We start from the raw sequence: 19,225 nt of genomic DNA, 5'->3' as shown, positions 1-19,225 counted from the left end.
ACGCGCTATCTCAGAGTGTCTTTGTTCTTTCTGCTATATATTTCGGTATATTTAAAATATTTTTATGACAATAAATACAAAATTTTCACTGTAAAATCTCTGATAATACTAACCTGGAATGACAATTATCATTTTATCAGTTAACATTGTGAAAGTACTGTCACGATAGAGACAATCTGCTTCAAATTATATTTATGTGCATCGTTGATTGGATATCTATTTAGCGTATTCTAAACTCCAACCAATTATACATCCGTAAGTAGAATTAGCTTTACAATAAATCATTTTCTAAGTTCTATATATAATAATCACAGACTCACGTTTTTTTTCTGTCACTTCTAGCTTAATGTGTTAGAGAGAATTCGATAAACTATGACGCACTGAAAGAAGGGTTTGGGATGAACTATACCCACCTTTAGCAGTTGATAAAGACTTAACGGAAGCAAATATTTCATTTCAACGAGAGTGCGAAATAATTTGTTAGATTTTCCTAAATATTTGTTGCAGCCAAAGAAAATATGGTTAAGATCTCCGTAATAACTTATAACACAACTGCAGGATGGTGTCGGTGGAGAAATGGTGGACTTTTAGAACATATTCTAGATCTTTATATTGAACATTTCTTAATAATACAATATGTACTCTTAATTTGCAAAAGTCAGGTAGTCAATTATTAAGTAAATGTTAAAACTCAAATAACTATAGATAGTTTAGTAGTAAACAGAGCTATTCACCTGTCACAACTTCAGTTAACAAAAGTTAACAAAAGTTACTCACAACTCTACGTTTTCTAAGAGATCCAAACTAACATCCACAGTCTATAACATGCTTACAAAATATTAGATATATTTTTAAACATCGACTTATACACGCAGCAGTGCTTCGTTATAAAACTATATGTGGCCCCATTTTGATAAATAGTTGTCTTAGTGCCAAATGTCACAAATCACAATGTGCAATTTTTTTTATACACACAATCTTCCGCTAGGCACGTAAATTAAAGCATGTTTTCGCGATTTTTGTAAGAGGTAAAATACAATGGGCAATGTAGATCCCAGTTGGATAAAAATTCAACAATATCTAACGTATGTATTTTTCAACTGTTAAAAATTACACATTAATAATAACAAGTTTCATATCAGCCCCTTTTTTATAGTTTACTGGGTTATTCTTGTTGAGTAATGTTTGTTTTACACTGTATACATGAATAAATCTCGGAAATGTAAATGTTGAAGCGTCATTATAACTTTTATTTGATTGACTATAAATAGCACACTGGTACTTAGCGTTATCAATATATGCAGCCTTTCCCGGTATCCTATTTATAGGACAAGTCAAAATTCAAAAATGTAAGGATATAAAACAATTTAATGAAATTTCCTTATTTAGAACATACAAGTTAGTGTCAACTATGTATAAAATTTTGAAATTTGAAAAAAATATTGGGCTTTAATGAGACTTTTTGTCAAACCAATCTTGTAGCATTGAGTTCCAACATTTTTTGCTCCCGATTGTAAAAAATCAAAACACATTTACTGTTTTTGCATTTTTGGCCAGATGTGCGATTGGTTGCCTAACCACCTACTGAATTGATTAGAATCTGAGGTTTTAGGATACATTTACGATTTTTGAGTAATTGTTTAACATGTTACCGTTTAGTTAAAATATTCAATCATATAGTTATATATAAATGCTGATATATAACGTTTCTATGAAATATGTTAGTATCGCATGAATATAACTACCTTTATTTTGTTTATGCACTTTTGCAAGTAAAAAATGCGTTTATCCTTCCTCCAATATACTTTTTAAAACGTTTTCTCTATCTGAGACACTATATTATCGTACTATTAGATTTCTTAAATATTGACGTTATTGAATCTATTGAATAAGACATGTCCGTTTTTCTATTATCCTTATGTGATTGACTCAAATACACGATGATAAAATATGTATAAGAAACTGGCAACAATGGAGTTTTGTCTTGACAATGTAAAAACTTAGTGTATACATAAGTTTGGAAATTATAGTATACTTGAAAACAGCACTATTATGAAATAAATGAACCAACAAAAAGAATAATTCAAGAAAAAAAGCAACTATACAGAAAATGGCTGACTACAAACAACGATGAAGTTTATAAAGAATATAGAGAAAAAGATAGAGAAGTGAAAAAACAAATAACACAGCAAAAGAATGAAGAATGGGAAAGAATCTGCTTAAATATTGAAACATATATAGGAGGTACAAGAACTTCGGAGTCATGGAAAGTACTGAGAGGATTGAAACAAAACTCAAAAGAAAAAAATTAAATTGGGAAATATACAGGACAAAGAATGGAAGGACTACTACAAGGAACTATTAACAGAACAAAGACCACAATTCATTGGAAAAGAAAACAGGCGAAGACGAAGCAGATTCCCACAACACGAAATAGAAATAACAGATAGGGAAATGAGAACGGCCATAAAAGCAATCAAAATAAGAAAGCACCGGGACCTGGAGGCATCTCACCTGAGCTTATAAAATACGGATCAAAAAAATTACACCGGATGATACAATGGATATTTCAGAAAGCCATAAATGGAGAACAGCTCCCAAAGGAATGGACGGCGGCATATATGACATCTATATTTAAGAAAGGAGATAGAAAACGATGCGAAAACTACAGAGGAATAAGCGTAATATCATCAATAGGAAGATTATATGGGAAGACACTGCGAGAAAAGATAGAGCAAGCGATAAAAGGCAAAATCGGAGAGGATCAGGCAGGCTTCACGGCAGGAAGATCATGCATAGACCACATATACACACTGGAACAACTGTTGGAAAAGAAAAAAGCAAAAAATAGAGATATACACTTGGCATTTGTGGACCTGAGAAAGGCGTATGACTCTGTACCAAGGTCAGAACTATGGGAGGCAATGTACAAATTAGAAATACAGACGGAACTTATAGAAGCTACAAAAGCTCTGTATAAAGAAAATTAAAGTGTCCATTAAAATGGGAACAAGAATCATAGGAGACTTCACCACAATAAAAGGGCTCCTGCAGGGTTGTTCCACATCTCCAACCCTATTCAAAATATACTTAGAGAAAGCCTTGACTACATGGAAAAGAAAATGCGAAGGCATGGGAGTACCGGTACGGAACGAATCCCTATATACATTAAGTTTTGCAGACGATCAAGTAGTGATTGCACAAGACCAAGACAACCTCATCTACATGATGAAGAAACTACAAGAAGAATATACCAAGGCTGGCCTAGATATTAACCTCGCGAAAACAGAGTACCTATCTACAAGTGAAGAAGACATAGAAGATCTACAGATTGATGACAACGTAACAATCAAAGGAAAGGATAAATTCAAATACCTGGGGTTTATAATCACGAAAAAAGCAACAACAGAGGTAGAAATTACACAAAGATTAGGACAAACAAGAACAGCAATCCGACAACTTAACTCAGTATGGTGGGATAGACACCTAAATATGAAGACAAAAACGCAGATTTATAAAACATTAGTGCGAAGTATTATGACATATGTGGCTGAAAATTGGATCATAAACAAGAAAAACAGCAGTAAGATAGTAGCAATAGAGATGGAATGCCTGCGAAGATGCTGCAGAGTAACAAGAATGGATAGGAGAAGTAATGACGAAATAAAGCAAAGAACATCAATAGAAACAGACATACTAACATATATAGAACAAAAAAGACTAAAGTGGTATGGACATGTAAGAAGAACTAGCGACAGCAGATGGATAAAGAGAATAACCGAATGGAGCCCCATAGGAAGGAGGAAAAGAGGACGACTCCGATGATCCTGGAGGAACGAAGTAGACGACGCCATGAGTAAGAGAAGCGTAAACGATGGAGAATGGGATAACACAGAGAGATGGAAACGGTTGAGCGAGGGAAGGCAGTGAATACTGTAGAATCCTTGAATATATATATATTTTCAGACTCTACCACTTTATATTATGTAAATAACTAAATTCAGATAAATAATATCTGTCAAAAAAATGTTCTTTACAAAGATTCTCGTTTTTTTTAGATTATTTTGGAGACTTATCTTGGATAACCGACTGGAAAAAATTCATGAAAACATTGCTGTTTTTTAATGTGACTTCATATGAAGTGTGGCTATTAAATAAAGATATTAACACTGCTACAAAATAAATACGCATGCTCCAAATGTCAGCGACTCATAGACAGCTAGAATAAGTGGTACCGAAACAATGATTTAAATGAAAGAAGTATATGACAGTGAACTTTTATCGTATGCACATGCTGTTGACTGGTTTCAGCATGTTTGAGACGATAAGGCTTATTCAAATAGGGTTAATATCGAAAAAATTAGTAATCTTTTTTGATCTGAAGCTCTGAAACTGTAGAGATGGACAAAGAATGCACACGGAAAATTTTAAATAAATTTAAATCGCCTCGTGCATACTTCGCAATGTCTCTCAAGAGGTTTCTAGCCAAGTACAATATTCTAGTGTTAGACTGATCCGCCATATCTTGCACCGTGCGTCTTTTACCTCTTTTCTAAGATGAAATCTGCATTAAAACGAACAACATTTTGGTAGGCGAAAGACATCGGGTTGTTGAATAGTAAACGGTACGTATCTTAAAGAAGTTGAAAGAGATAAACTTTAAACACTGTAGGTCGAGTGCCCATGACGCAACTGTTTTAAAATAACGGTCCAGAAGATGATCTTCAGACAGCTCTTTCAGTTCTTTTGATATGTTTCAGTTCTTCTTGAAATATGACCATTTCTACCAACAAAACTAAATGTATGACAATAGCAAAAGATCCGTTCATAATTAGAATCTACAAGAATTGCATACGACCGATCATGACATATGGCATAGAAGTCGCGAAGACACCAACAAAACGAAACAGATGCTAAGGGTTGCCGAAATGAAAACCCTAAGAACAATAGTGGATCAAAACAAGATGTGACAGGGTGAGAATACAAACGTTAGAGAGCAGTGCAAAATTCAAGATATTGTAAGGTAAGGAAGGCAGCGAAAGAGGATGTGGTACAATCATGTAAGACGATTGCAGTCGACCTTAATGGAAGATAGTGAACGCAATTTGAGTCTTGATATAATGAATTGGCATGCGATATAATAAATTCGCTTGCAGCAACACTAGTTAAATGGACGTTTTTGGATTATCTTTAATAGATGTATGATTAGAATTTCGCCTACTTCCAGTTTACAGATAATACCGTTTGAATAGCTGCACAGGATTTATCAAAAAACTGTAAAAACTATTGCAGTTTAACATTAATTCAAGATGTTCTTCACTAAAATCATCTCCACATTTTTTAATTGAAACTCCTCTGGTGTTAATTCTTATTTTTCAGCCTCAGATATCTTTAGAAAAGATGTAATACGCTGATGATGACCCAGTCCTGGTACAGTCTTCTGAAAGTGTTGTTTTTATGATACAAACTCATATGTACTTCTTGAAATCCGTTTAAATATTCAATATTAAGTTTTGTTCAAACTCCAGGTATAAGCTTTTATTTCATATCCATTTTTTGTAACAATTTCACGTATTTATATTTATTAGACCTAAGGTAAAACATAAAATTGCAAAACTATGGATTGTTAAAAAACAATGGTTGTTAGATATGTTAATAGATTTTTATGTTTGACTGGGTTATACATTGCTTTAATGATTTTAGTTCAGACAATAAATATTTATGGCATCGACCACTAGAAAAAATATTTAAACGAATTTATTTAGATGCCATCGATAGTTTCACTCATATTGTTTTCTCATACTAATATATTTATAGAGTGATTTTATAATTAAAGTACAATTATAAAATCTGTTGTGAAACTGTTTTAACAAAACTGCAGCTAAGTATGCCAATTAAGTATTTTTAACATTTCTTAAAACTTTTTTTACACTTTACCATTTATTTCTATTTTGTGTTGAGACAAGTACAAGAGAGAAAAATAAATGACATGAATGACTAGATTTGCATCCATGGAAAACGTCAATTATAGTTTCGTCACATAGGTTTCAAAACAACCATTTTAACGGAATTGCTATTGAGTTAAGTAAACGGTGGCTATGAAACAGCTGTCGGCAAAAGTTTGTCTAGATAATAAGTGCAAGGTAGCTTTTAGGATACCTGCATCAGATTGGGATTCAATGTAAATTGCTATTATGTTTTTAAACTTTAAATAAAGAAAATTCTTTATCATAATTAGTTAATACCATCATACAACAAAAGCCTATTCGAATAATAATCAAAGAGAAACCATGCAACTAGCTGGGAGACATGCTGACCAAAATAACACAGACAGGGGAAAAAGTCCTAATATGGACCACACTAAGGACTGTCGACAACGACGTGGAGCAGAGAAGATTGAAAAAGGAGAACGACCAATAAATATGAAGAAGAAATTGGAGAGAGATAGCAGTATGACTATAGATTGTAGAGTAGAGACTCATCGTCGTCGCAGATCCGGATTCATAGCACCGCAGTCAGATTTATTAAAGTTTCACGCTGAATTTATTAGACGCACATTTACGGATAAGATTCATTATTAACCTTAGGGAGATTAATCATTATAGCATGCCGATTTTATAGGAAGTCATAGTGACCTGCCAGTTTCATCGCAGACGCAAGACTAGATTCATCGTAGTTCCTGGACAAGATTCATCTTAATAACAAGAGTGGATTCATCGTAGATATGGACCCCGGTCATCGTAGCTGCGGACAGCATTCATCACAATTACGGCCATTTTATTACAAACGTAGATCAGTGAATTCATCGCAGTCGCCAGCCGGATTTATCAAAGGCACGAAGCTTTGATTCACCAAGATTTTTGGTCAGAGGATATGATTGATTCTAGTCAGAGGATCGGATTCATCGTAGTTGCTGGACCAGATTCATCGTAGCCAAAAATTGGATTTATCGTAGGCGTGAGACCGGAGTCAGCATAGTCGCGGAGTCAAGAGTCCGATTCATCGTAGTCGCGGGTCATCGTAGTGGCAGGGCAGAATTCATGAATTCGCGTAGCGAAATTAATCGCAGTCGTGGGCCAGATTCATGGTAGCAGCGTACCAGATTCATCGTAGTCACAGATTCATCGTAGTCACAGGATTTGTAGCATCTGCTATCCAGATTTATTATAGTTTCATGCTAAATTTACTAGACGCAAATTTACGGAAAATATTAATTATTATCCCTAGGTAGATTCATCGTAGTTGAACGCTGGATTCACTATTATAGCATACCGGTTTCATCGAAGACGCACGACTAGATTTATCGTAGTTGCTAGACAAGATTCATCGTAGTCACAACACTGGATTCATTATAATTGCGGGCCCATTTTATTACAAACGTAGATCAGTGAATTCATCGTAGTTACCAGCCGGATTAATCAAAGCTCCGAAGCTTTGATTCAACAAGATTTTTTGCCACTGCTGATTTTTAGAGCGGTCAAACATACCAATCTACATTTATCAATGTTCTGTATATTATGAGTTAAAAACCCATGAGTAAAACTATCGATTCTCTGCATTCCGATACAGTGAAAAATACAGCAATGAAGATCAGTTTGTTGAAGATTTTGTTGAATACGTATTTCAAACAAAATAACGTTTACAAGTATATTCTTAAAAGTTTACTTCACAGTAATATATTGTACAATTATAAAATAGAAATTAGTAAAATAACATCCATACGACAATTTTTTATATCACAAATAGACCTTAATATTAATATGTACAGTGGACCTTCTTCACAGAGCTGGCCATTATTTTAAATGCACAATAGTGGGTGAAGTTTGATAGTCTCATAAATGTAGTACAATTCAAAATTATTGTTTGAGATTCAACTTCAGATTTCAAGATACAGTTTAAAATAGTCCGGCAGCTGGGTACCTTTCTGTATGAATAGAAGGGTGGATAAGTAAAAACTATTTTATCTTATGTAAAAGTTTTCGCTGAATACGAATATGGAGGTCGCCCATCTCAAAAAGTGGTAAGAATTTTTATAAAGAATTTTTTAAAAATAAATTTTCAGTTAAGTCATTCATTCAGTTTCATTTCAGTCATATAAGTTAATCGAATAAAAACACAACTGGTAACACATCAGTGACCCCTTGTTCTGCACACTTAACCTCAACTGATTTTTTCGTGATTGTTTAATTCGTAGACTTAAGATGACACTCAAAATGTCCTCAGATAGTTCCTCAGATGTATAATTAATGAGATTTCTTTAGGTCTTCACAGTTTATATCGGCAACACCGCTACGAACATCAAGGAGAAGTAGATACAACAAGAGAGTTCAGTCGTCGGATGTTGACTTGCATGTTTTTACTTTACTCTAACTGTTGCTTAGATGTTAGTCCTATAAGGGCTGCATCTGATAAAGGTTAAAGTGGTGAAAAGATTGAACTATAGTTTAGTAGTAATACAGCGGAGAGATTGGGAACGACTTCCAGTGTGGCTGGAAGGCTGAGGCTACTCAGAATTCAGTGGCCTCCTTGTTACACAGACCTAACACCAAGTGTATTTTTTTGTTTAATTCGTGGGCAACAGAATTTATGATCACCTCATGAAATACTTCAAAATTTAGAAAAACTCTTAAGATTTATGAACTTTTGACATCGTTTAGGAACTTGAGAGACGCCTTAATATAATAGTTACACTTCGAATACTGAACTGTTATGTATTCTCAATTATCCTATATGGAGTATAGGCATATTTTGGTCATGTGATGAGAAAAGATAAATAGCACACCCTACAAGTTATCATGCAGGGTAAATTAAAAGGAAGCGGGGGACCGAGTAGACGACACATCTCTTGGCTGAAAAATCTGAGATAGTGGACTGGCAAAACATCCTTAAAACTGTTTAGAACCGCTGTAAACAAACTTATGTGGGCCACAATGATCGCCAACCTCCAATTAGGATATGGCAGGGAAAGAAGTAAAAAAGCGGAGAAAGTAGAGATATTGGCCTGATCATACCCATCGTACTCAGAATTCAGTGGCTACCTTGTTCTGCAGACCTAACACCAAGTGTTTTTTTGTTTAATTCGTGGGCAACAAGAACTAAGATTACCTTCATGAAATAGCTCAAAATTTAGAAGAATTACTGAAGCTTTCTGAACATTTGAGATGGTTTAGGAACATAAAGCAGAATATTTCTTGATAAATAGGCGTAAGAGCAAAGTACGCCTGTAATATTGTAAGATATATCGGTTGTAGATAGATTTGTTGGAGTTCCAACCCTGCATATTATCATATACTAAAAAGATTAAAGACATAGGAGAAAAATCACGATAATATATGCCATATTTTACAATTTTTTTTTAAATATCGTTTAAATATTGGACAAACAGACCAATTCATTTATGTTTACATTACATTTAACGATATACCAAAGTGGTGAACCTCATACAATGATTTTTAAATACTACAATAAAAAAACACTTAATTTTTTATGTCTGGCACATTCCTATCCTTTTAGTTAGGCATAATTAGTAATAATACAAGATAAAACAACAAAATATAAGCGATTTTCCTCATAAATGACCTGTAAAACCGTAGTACTCATCAGTAAGAATTTCAATTCAACGTAGCAGATCCACTTTGAATTTCATACCGCTGCGTTTGAAAAATATCTCTAGCTAGTGGTTGGAACCAAAAACCTAGAAAACTACTCAAGCTAAAATAAAATATGAGAAACACCGTCTTGTATACAGTTATAATAGCTTGTATTTTATTACTGACACTAAAAATTTACGTTGCTACAATAGTGATAAGACTTGATAATATGTTGGTTTTGAAGAAAACAGATAAGGATATGCCTGACATAAAAGTTTATTTGTTATATAAGACTATCAAACTTCTCGACAACGCTTTTATTTGAAAGATACACACAATTATTTTATTATCCCGGAATTGTAGCTCAGTTATGATTTAGAAGCAAAAAGAAGTATGCACGGGAAAACTCTGTACGCTTTTTATGTGTATAGTATACATTTATAAAATTGTGGCGAGCTTCACCCAGCCAGCAAGCTTGCATCTCCCACTTCTGTACAATCTATCATAATTTTCCATATGGACGTACCTATCAACGTTTGTTTACCAAATTTCTTCAACTTTACTAACCAGCAACGTTGTTTGGACAAAATGCCGTTCGGCTTATAAAATTCAGACTTTACCAAGAGCTGGATCAAACCTTTCACAAAAACCAAAACTGGCTAGCTCTGTTTTTGATACTTAGTTTAAATTCAAGAGACTTTGGTTTTTCTTAGCGCAGATTTGTTAAAGTTGCAAATTGCTCCGAGAAGTTCGGAACGGTCTTTGTCTGAGTTGGCCGCCGGTTGACTGGAACCGTTGATGAAGGGCGGCGGCGGGGCGGGATACCGTCCAATGGCGGCGCGGGCGGTGGTGGTGGCGGTGGCGGCGGAGGTGACGGAACGTTTGAACCTAAAGAAAAATTTGTTATTATTAGATATACAGTGTGTCAGTAAAGTATGGAATAAATTCGATATTTCCTAAATGAAAAGCCTTTTTAAAAAAATCTAAAACACGTCGATTTTTAAATTTAATGTTCTACATTTTACACTAAAATTTCATTATACAATGTGATACACATTACAGTGATGACGTTATCGGCTCTTTTTTTAAATGTAACACCCTGTATTTTAGGACATTTTTAGATCCATAAAAATGAGCTGATGAGCACCAAACAACTCTTGGAAAATTAGCTTTTCAGTAAAATTTTCACTAATTTTAACACAAACTTAACACATACATTCAATTATATTTATCTTGCAAAATACCGCAAAAATCGTTGGAGTTGTTACCGAAAGCACAAGCAGTTGACGATCGGAAAAACAGCATAGCTTGAGCTGTCACGCTAAACAATGTTGCCAACCACTCCACGCTTCGTGGCAACGTTGCCACGCAATTCAAAAACTCCTGAAACTTAATAGTCAGGTATACTTATTTTGGTTTATTTAGTTAAAAACCTAATAGACTACTTAAATAATGTACAAATACGTATCAAGTTCTGCATAAAATGCCAATACATACAAAAGATACAATAAAATTGACAACAGGAAGCTGTAAAGTCTTTGCATTAGCATTAAAATATTAATTGTCCTACCTGTCGTTGAAGGTGGTGTCAACGTTCCGATAGATGTCGCACCGCTACTATTGACGCTCAGATCTTTCTCCATTAAGACTATTTGCCTTCTCCAGTCTTCTGTTTTGTTTATGTTGCTCTTTGGCTAATCTTTCCTATAAATAATAACAATAAAACGTAAACAAATATAAATAAACGTATCACCTGATAAGATTTGTCTTTTTAAAGAAAACAATGCTTTATACGATTGCTTAGGTAGGTTAGGTTTTGTTCTTGTTGGTTGTTCGTACATTTTTTGGAGAAGTGTGTTTGTAATCGATAAAACTTAGAACTTGCTTTCTGAGCAGAGATATTTGTAGTCTACGAAAAAAACAGAAACTTACCAATTTATGTCTAGCTTGCTTCTTCTTCTCCTCCTCGCAGCTCATCATCTCCTGCACTTTGACCAATCTCTTTTGACTTCTCACCATCTTCTGCTCGTCCCTCAATCTGTCCTCAATTTTGTTGACGGCGTGTTTGATTTGTTCCTTCGTCGAAGTGGGGACTTTAAAATGCGCCTTATCGGTCGGCAGAAGAGTTAGATGGGCCGTAGAGAAGAACGCATCGACGAGGAGATCGTTTATGGTCGGAAGGCCGTTTTTGCATCCTTCAGACGAGAGGATTCGGGCTACTAAGTCTTCTAAAAAACAATTGAGGGATTATTAATGTTAAAATATATTAATATAGCTGTATTCAATATTTAAACTTGAAAGCTAAACTTACTTAGTTGGGGTTGCTGATAATATGGCATGTTTTGGCCACGCTTTCATGCAACGGAGATCCAAACATCATTTCGTAAAGCACATGTCCGAAACAGTAAACGTCTACGGCTTCCAAATTGTTAATTTTTTTGTGTTGCATAAAATACGGTCGATAAAAGGAAGGCACGCCCAATATTCCGTTTTCTATATCGAGAAGTCTCACCCTATCATTATCAATGATTACGTTTCCGCTATGTAGATGACCTGTAAAGGAATATCTAAAATTATACTGCAATAAAAAAATAAATAAAAACGGGAATAAAGGGGTAGAATGAAAAAATGGAGTTGATTCCAGTTTACTCCAATTAGACTCTTCTACTTAAATTCGATTTTCACCTTCACGCTGATGTCCCCTGTAAACCGAGCAACCCAACTGGAGATCCGGTATCCAACCCGGGTGGAAAGTTGGGTCGGGAACTGAAGAGAGCTGGTAAAATGGCCATCTGAAAAGGGGGTTTGGCGTTGGGTTAACTACCCAACCCTGTAAAAAACCTTTTGTTATGAGAGCTACAAAGAAAGAAACCTACGACGAACTCGCGAACGAAATAAGGAGAATGATTTAAAAATTTGCACGTGGAACGTAAGAAGCCTTTATCAGCCTAGAGCCACGGCTCTGCTCATATAAAAAATAATTAAAGCCAAAGCAGATATCATTGCTTTATAGGAAATGAGGTGGACTAAGTCAGGCATCTTGAAAACAAATATTGCAAAACTCTGAGATAGCGCGTGTGGACATTCTACCCGACACGAATTTGGTACCGGATTTATTGTAAACAGCAAGGTCAAAGATAGTGTAATTGATTTCAAAGCTATTGATCATAGGATATGTCGAATAAGACTTAAAGGGAAGTTCGCCAATATTAGCATTATTAGAATCCATGCTCCAACGAAAGAAAAAGAGGATGATGAAAAAGACATGTTTTATGACCGAGATTACGATGAGTGCTCAAAAAATTACATCAAAATAATAGCAGGAGGACTTTAATGCCAAAGTCGGAAGAGAGAATATATTTTCGCCCACCATCGGAAAAAAGAGAGCCTACACGTAGATTCTAATGATAACGGTCTCATAATCGGTATCGAAGTCCAGAACGACATCCAAGGCGACGAAGGAATACGTTCGATACGGCGAAGATGGTGGAGTTGGCAACCCTTGATTTTAGGGATAGTATAAGATCACAAACTGTAGCGTCTGATCCAGAGTGGACGGCTACGAACAGCGTCTGATCCAGAATGGACGGTTGAATACACACTCACCAACACGTCTGGCCAGCAGGCGGTGTTTTTAAGGCTAATAACCTCCCCAAAATGATGGCGAATTCTAAAACGATAGGAATAAGTCCCCAGGTGGGTAGATCATACAGTATTGGCAAGTCCCACTCCTTTATAATAAAGGACAGCTTCATGGAATCTGGGGGGAAGCAAGAAATCGCTAAAAAAACAACAAACTTGAATATAGCAACACTCAATGTAAGGTCCTTAAACAGAGATGAAAAAATCTATGAGCTAGAAGAAGAAATAAAGGACCTAAAGTGGGACATAATTGGTCTCGCAGAGGTAAAAAGGAAAGGTGAGGAGCGCATAACATTGCAATCAGGTAACATCTTGTATCACAAAGGGCACAAAGAACAAAGTCTAAACGGCGTAGGATTTCTGGTTTCTAAGAAACATGCTAATAAAATAGAACAATATGTGGGAATCTCAGAAAGATTGCAATGATTGTGATGAATATAAACGAGAAAATCACCCTAAAAATCATTCAAGTGTACGCCCCAACTTCAACACACCCCGATGAAGAGATAGATGAGTTCTACGAGAAAATAATAGAAACCAACACAAACTATCACAGCACTTACACACTTATAATAGGAGATTTCAACGCTAAGATTGGACAACGACTAGAAGAAAGCGAAAACTATATTGGTGAATTCGGCTATGGTGTTAGAAATGAGAGAGGAGAGAAACCCTGGTTAACTTCCTACATAGCAACAAATATTTCGTAAATGAACACATTTTATAAGAAAAAAACCGCAAAGAAAAATGGATGTGGTTATCACCAGACGGAAAAACAAGGAACGAAATCGATTACATCATGTGTAACAAGAAAGGTATCGTAGAAGATGTAACAGTAATAAATAATGTCTCTCTGGGTAGTGATCACAGAATGGTTAGAGCTAAACTAAGGATTAAGTATAGCAAACGTAGAATTAACTTTAATAACACGATACAAATAGACACAGAAAAGCTAAAAGTCGATAAAGAAAAATATGCTAGCAAATTAAAAACCGCCCAAGCACTGAATCTAGAACAACTCAGCGTTAATAAAATTAACTCAGTTTATAACAAAAGAACTATTGAATGCTAGCTCAGAAGTAGCAACCCCGCCATAACAACAAAAAATCCAAAATAAGTGCAGAATCGAAGAATATGCTAAAACAACGAAAAGAGCTCCTGTCACTAAACAAAAGAAATACCACAGAATACAAAGAACTTAATCGAGCCATACGAAAACAGAATAAGCGACGATATTAAAAAACATCAACAAGAACACGTAGAAAGAGTGAGGCCTTTATTCGACAATTCGGATAGAAAAAAGGGCTAAAAAAAAAAAAAACGGTTTCGAGAGCAAATTCATAGGGTGGTAAAGACTATCAGAAATTCGCTCGAACAAAAAATTACTGTACTGCTGCATTTCTAGATATAGATAAAACATAGATACTGATACAAGAACTACACACTAAAGACCCAACAAGAGAAGAAGTGTCAAATGCCATCCTAAAACTCAAAGACAATAAAGCCCCAGGAATCGATGACATCTGTTCGGAAATGTAATAAAAAAGGTGGTGATCAACTTTTTGCAGCAATCCATAAACTAATAGTACTTATATGGCAGAATGAATTCGTACCAGAAGAGTGGCTAAAAGGGGCCAATATGTCCGTTGCATAAAAAGGGTCATCAACTGGAGTGTAAGAACTATAAAGGCATTACTCTGTTAGCATCTGCGTATAAAATCTTTGGCAATGTATTGTCTGAAAGACTTAAACATGTTACAAAGGATATTGTTGGTCAATATCAATACGGATTTACTGCTGGAAAGTCAACTACACATAAAATTCAAGCACATAGGCAGATTCTAGAAAAGTCAGTAACATAAATTCCAACAGAGCATTCAAATTAACAACCACAACTCTGAGATAGCGCGGTAGTAAACGCAACAAACACGATAAGCGACGAAATCAAAAGATAGCAATAGCAATAGCATAGCAATAGCAAACAGAACTGTTCACGGTCTCCAAAAACATTTATTAAAAAAAAATGTGAAACGTGCGAAGACGACTACGAAGGAGATGGATTGATAATGTGGAAGAAGACCTACATATTCTAAGGGTCACAAAATGGAGGGAAGTTGCCAGGAATCGACAGGAGTGGCGACTTCTTTGTGAGCAGGCCAAGATCCACAACGGACTGTCGAGCCACTTATAATGATGATGAATAAAAAAAAATACATAATTCCAGTTCCATGCAACCGACGAATCTACAAACGTATTTACAAACATTATATATCTGTAAAAACATTCCGATACTACCTTTAGCTTTAGCCCATCATATTCAGGTCTCAAAATAGATTTCGAAAAAGCAAAAACCATCACTCCTAACAGCTCCCTAAAATCGAGAATTATTCGTGAAGCCAACCGAAATTGAAAAACGGCGTAACAGTTTAAACACGCGCGATGACGCTAAAAGACTGTCCGATCTCGCTCAGACCGAGTCCGCGCGTATTGAGGGTATAAAACTTACAGCTACACAGGGTAAGACCGGTCGTCACTCGACACTCCGCATACCTAGACCCAAGGTATGCGGTCTTGCGTATTTTTACTCAGATAGCGCGTTATTATTCTTAACAATTTTTTGTCTCGAACTATCCTTTTTAGTACTTCCTCATTGTAGTTGGAGCCAGACATATACATTAAACAAACCTCATTCACGGCGCAGTATTTATTATTATGCCCTACTAAGAAAGAACCCCGTATCTCCAAAATTTGAAAAATTGGGATATTTGCAACCATATGAATAATTATAAATTATATAACATATTCACATAGAGAAAAAACCCGTATTTTACATTTCTAAATATTTTGTGAAAGAAAATAGTTTCCCCGTAAACGCCAAAAATGACTATTATGCTTAGTATAAAACCTGGATTTAACGCTTCGTAGTAAAAACGTGGTATATGCTCAGCAGATACGGGTTTTTAACGTAGGGTAAAACGATATGCGAGGTTTTTTCTAAGAAATAGAGCAACACCGCTAATAGTTTCCACCACCAAGTGGAACTATCGTTAAAGAAAAAGAAGAAAGTTTATGATATCATGATTTGAATCGTGTGGTGGTGAAAGAAATGGGGGTTTCCGATTTTCTTCTGGAAAGACTTATCATCACAGTCAAAATTAAAGAAAACAGAGTCACGTATTTACCTATCACAAATTGTAAAAGTAATTGTAAAGAAAGAGAGCAAGATTTTACACGTTAAGATTGACGTTAGCGAGGAGTTGATAGAGATGGACTTTTGCAGGCCAGAGTGTTAAAATCTGGATAAAGGACCCTACACATGTGACGAAACCCTTCTGGGATTGCTAAGATGAGAAAAGAACAAATATTATAAAAACATTCAAAAAAAGGTCAAATTATACCGGCGAACCGCCATCAATTTTGAGAAGAAATGCCAACTTCCGATTTATAATAATTTTCATTTTGTATTTTTAAATAAACGTTTTTCGTAATACTTATGTTTTATTCAACAAATGTTCATAAAAAATATTATTAAAATATTTAAATGTTTTGCCTTTCGAGGCAGTTATATAAATTTATAATAATTACATAGTTAAAACCAAGCTTAAGACAAATTCGGATAATACGTGGTTTTAGCTAAGTAAAACTTGACATAATTCTTTACTTTGTTAGCCCGTATGTCGCATAACTAATGTCCATGTGGTAATTTTGCAATTTTTTTTTTGAAAAAAGTTAACTATGATGCTACACACTCTACCCTAAATGATTTTGTGTTATTATTGTACCAAAAGCACAAGAGATTAAACAAAAATCTTTAATCGCGTTTTTCTCAAACTCGCTATAGTGGAGATAACGAGGTTATTTCTGAATAGGGCAGTATTGCTTTCTAATTCCAATACAGGTGTTTCGAGGTTTACCTCTCGTCAGGGAGATTTGAGAACTCGAACTGAACACAAGCGATGTTGTCTATCTGGCAATTATAGTAACATAATACACCAATGCTACACAATGCTAATAGCGACCTCTAACGAGTAAATTCGATTCCATCGAATTATGGGCAGTGCTTGAATCTCTAGAAAATGCACGTATAGATTCAAGATACACTAACAAAATTAAAAACATATATGAAAATGCCACCATGCAGATAAAGCTGGACGAAAGCACAAAAACTAATCCCCTAAGACTACAACGGGGAGTAAGACAAGGACCACACCCATCTCTCCCAAACTATTTACCCTTGCTCTAGAAGACATTTTAAGAAGCTAGAATGGAACAATAAGGGTATCAACGTCGACGGATCATACTTAAACCACCTGCGATTCGCAGATGACATAGTTTTAATAGCCGACAATATCCAAGAACTAAATGATATGTTACAACAATATAAATGCAGTTTCAGGAGCGGTAGGCTTAAAAATGAACTACAGGCAAAACAAAAATACTGAGCCGAGACCAGACAAATATAACAATACAAAATCATACCATAGAAAAATGTTGAACATTATGTATATCTAGGTCATGTTATCAAACTAGGAAAACCAAATCAAGATGCTGAAATTAAAAGAAGAACACAACTGGCATGGGGCGCTTTCGGCAAATTAGCACATATCTTGAAAAACACCTCCATTCCTGTAAACTTAAAGAAAAAGGTGTATAACACATGCATACTACCAGTTTGTACTTACGGCTTGGAGACAGTAGCCCTTACCAAAAAATCTGCTAAAAAATTAGAAACAACGCAAAGGGCAATGGAAACGAATCATGCTTGGAATATCACTAAGAGACAAGATTAGAAACACCAAGATACGACGTAGAACGAAGATTAGGGATATTGTGGAATAAATTGCAAAAATGAAATGGCGCTGGGCAGGTCACGTAGCCCGATATAATGACAACAGGTGGACACGGAGAATTCTAGAATGGAGACCAAGGACGACAACAAGAAGCACGGAGAGACCTCAAAAAAGATGGGTAGATGACATAAGAACAGTGGCAGGCAAACAGTGGATTAGATTGGCGCAAGATAGAGAAAGATGGAAGCAATTGGGAGAGACCTACATTCATGGAGTGGATGGAAATGGTTGACAAAGAAGAAGAAGAACGAGTAAAAAATGAAGTCAATGTCGATGGCGATTAAAGTAAGCTGTAAACCCAAATTAATAAAAGTTAAGAATATTTATATTCTATTTTTAAAATCAACTTACCGTATGGAAGTCCCTTATCATGCAAAAACTTCAAAGCTTCTAGGATTTGACGACCATATAGAGATATCTGGTCGACGGTGAGGGTTTTGTGACCTTTTGGGTTTCCATATTTCTTTAAAAAGACTGGGCGAGGTTTTACTCCCGACAGTAGATCCCGTAGAGTTCCATTTTTTGTGTGCTATTCGAGCTACTAACGCGCCCGTGTCGGTACACAGGCATAGCTCGATTGGGTATATATAGGGATGCTGAAAAAATTAAATATAGTGTATATCAGTTTGAAAATTATTGATAATTGAAATTTTCTTCAGGACTTCAGATTCATCTACCTACCTGTAATTGGCTCAAACTCTTGAACTACGGCATGCATTTCTCTGTCGTCCAAATACTTATCCGGGCCATAATCAGTCCAGCCTCCGAATATTTCTTCCTTCGGTTGAGATTTACATTTCAGATCATAGTAAAGTTTGCGTAAACGCCAACCGATATCGTTAACTGGAGCAATCACTTCCCAGCCGACTTCACCTCTTAGTGCCAACGAAACATGTTGCAATGCCAACTCTATATGTTTATAATAAAGATTAGAATAAATTACACAGTCAAATTTTTTATGTTAAATAAAGAGCTAGTTCCACTATCTAATTTATAAAAAATAAAAATAACAATAATTTTTTTAATTGAATTAATTAAATGTCTTGATTACATCACAATTTTATGGATATTTAAAATTTTATCTGCAGTAAAATTTCCTTTTAACTGCTCACCTCGGAACTTATTGGCTGGTTGACGCTTTAA

The 19,225-nt window shown here is 35.3% G+C and overlaps 1 protein-coding gene across 1 annotated transcript; it reads right to left on the bottom strand.

Annotated features, from left to right (window-relative positions):
- Positions 1–7,646: 7,646 nt before the first annotated feature.
- On the bottom strand, positions 7,647–18,991 carry LOC140431830 (PX domain-containing protein kinase-like protein; the record flags this gene model as incomplete). Its single annotated transcript, XM_072519709.1, is given in 8 exon segments — positions 7,647–10,478; positions 11,161–11,294; positions 11,538–11,818; positions 11,916–12,143; positions 18,434–18,605; positions 18,607–18,678; positions 18,764–18,784; positions 18,786–18,991. Coding segments are annotated over 7 exon segments (1,067 nt in total), but the record flags the coding sequence as incomplete, so codon positions are not given.
- Between the last annotated feature and the right edge of the window lie 234 nt (positions 18,992–19,225).

Source organism: Diabrotica undecimpunctata, unplaced genomic scaffold (genome assembly GCF_040954645.1).
Source record: "Diabrotica undecimpunctata isolate CICGRU unplaced genomic scaffold, icDiaUnde3 ctg00001235.1, whole genome shotgun sequence".
In the NCBI taxonomy this organism is placed as follows: Eukaryota; Metazoa; Arthropoda; class Insecta; order Coleoptera; family Chrysomelidae; genus Diabrotica; species Diabrotica undecimpunctata.
The sequence above is the reverse complement of the archived record's forward strand: the minus strand, read 5'-3'. Positions and strand labels throughout refer to the sequence as shown.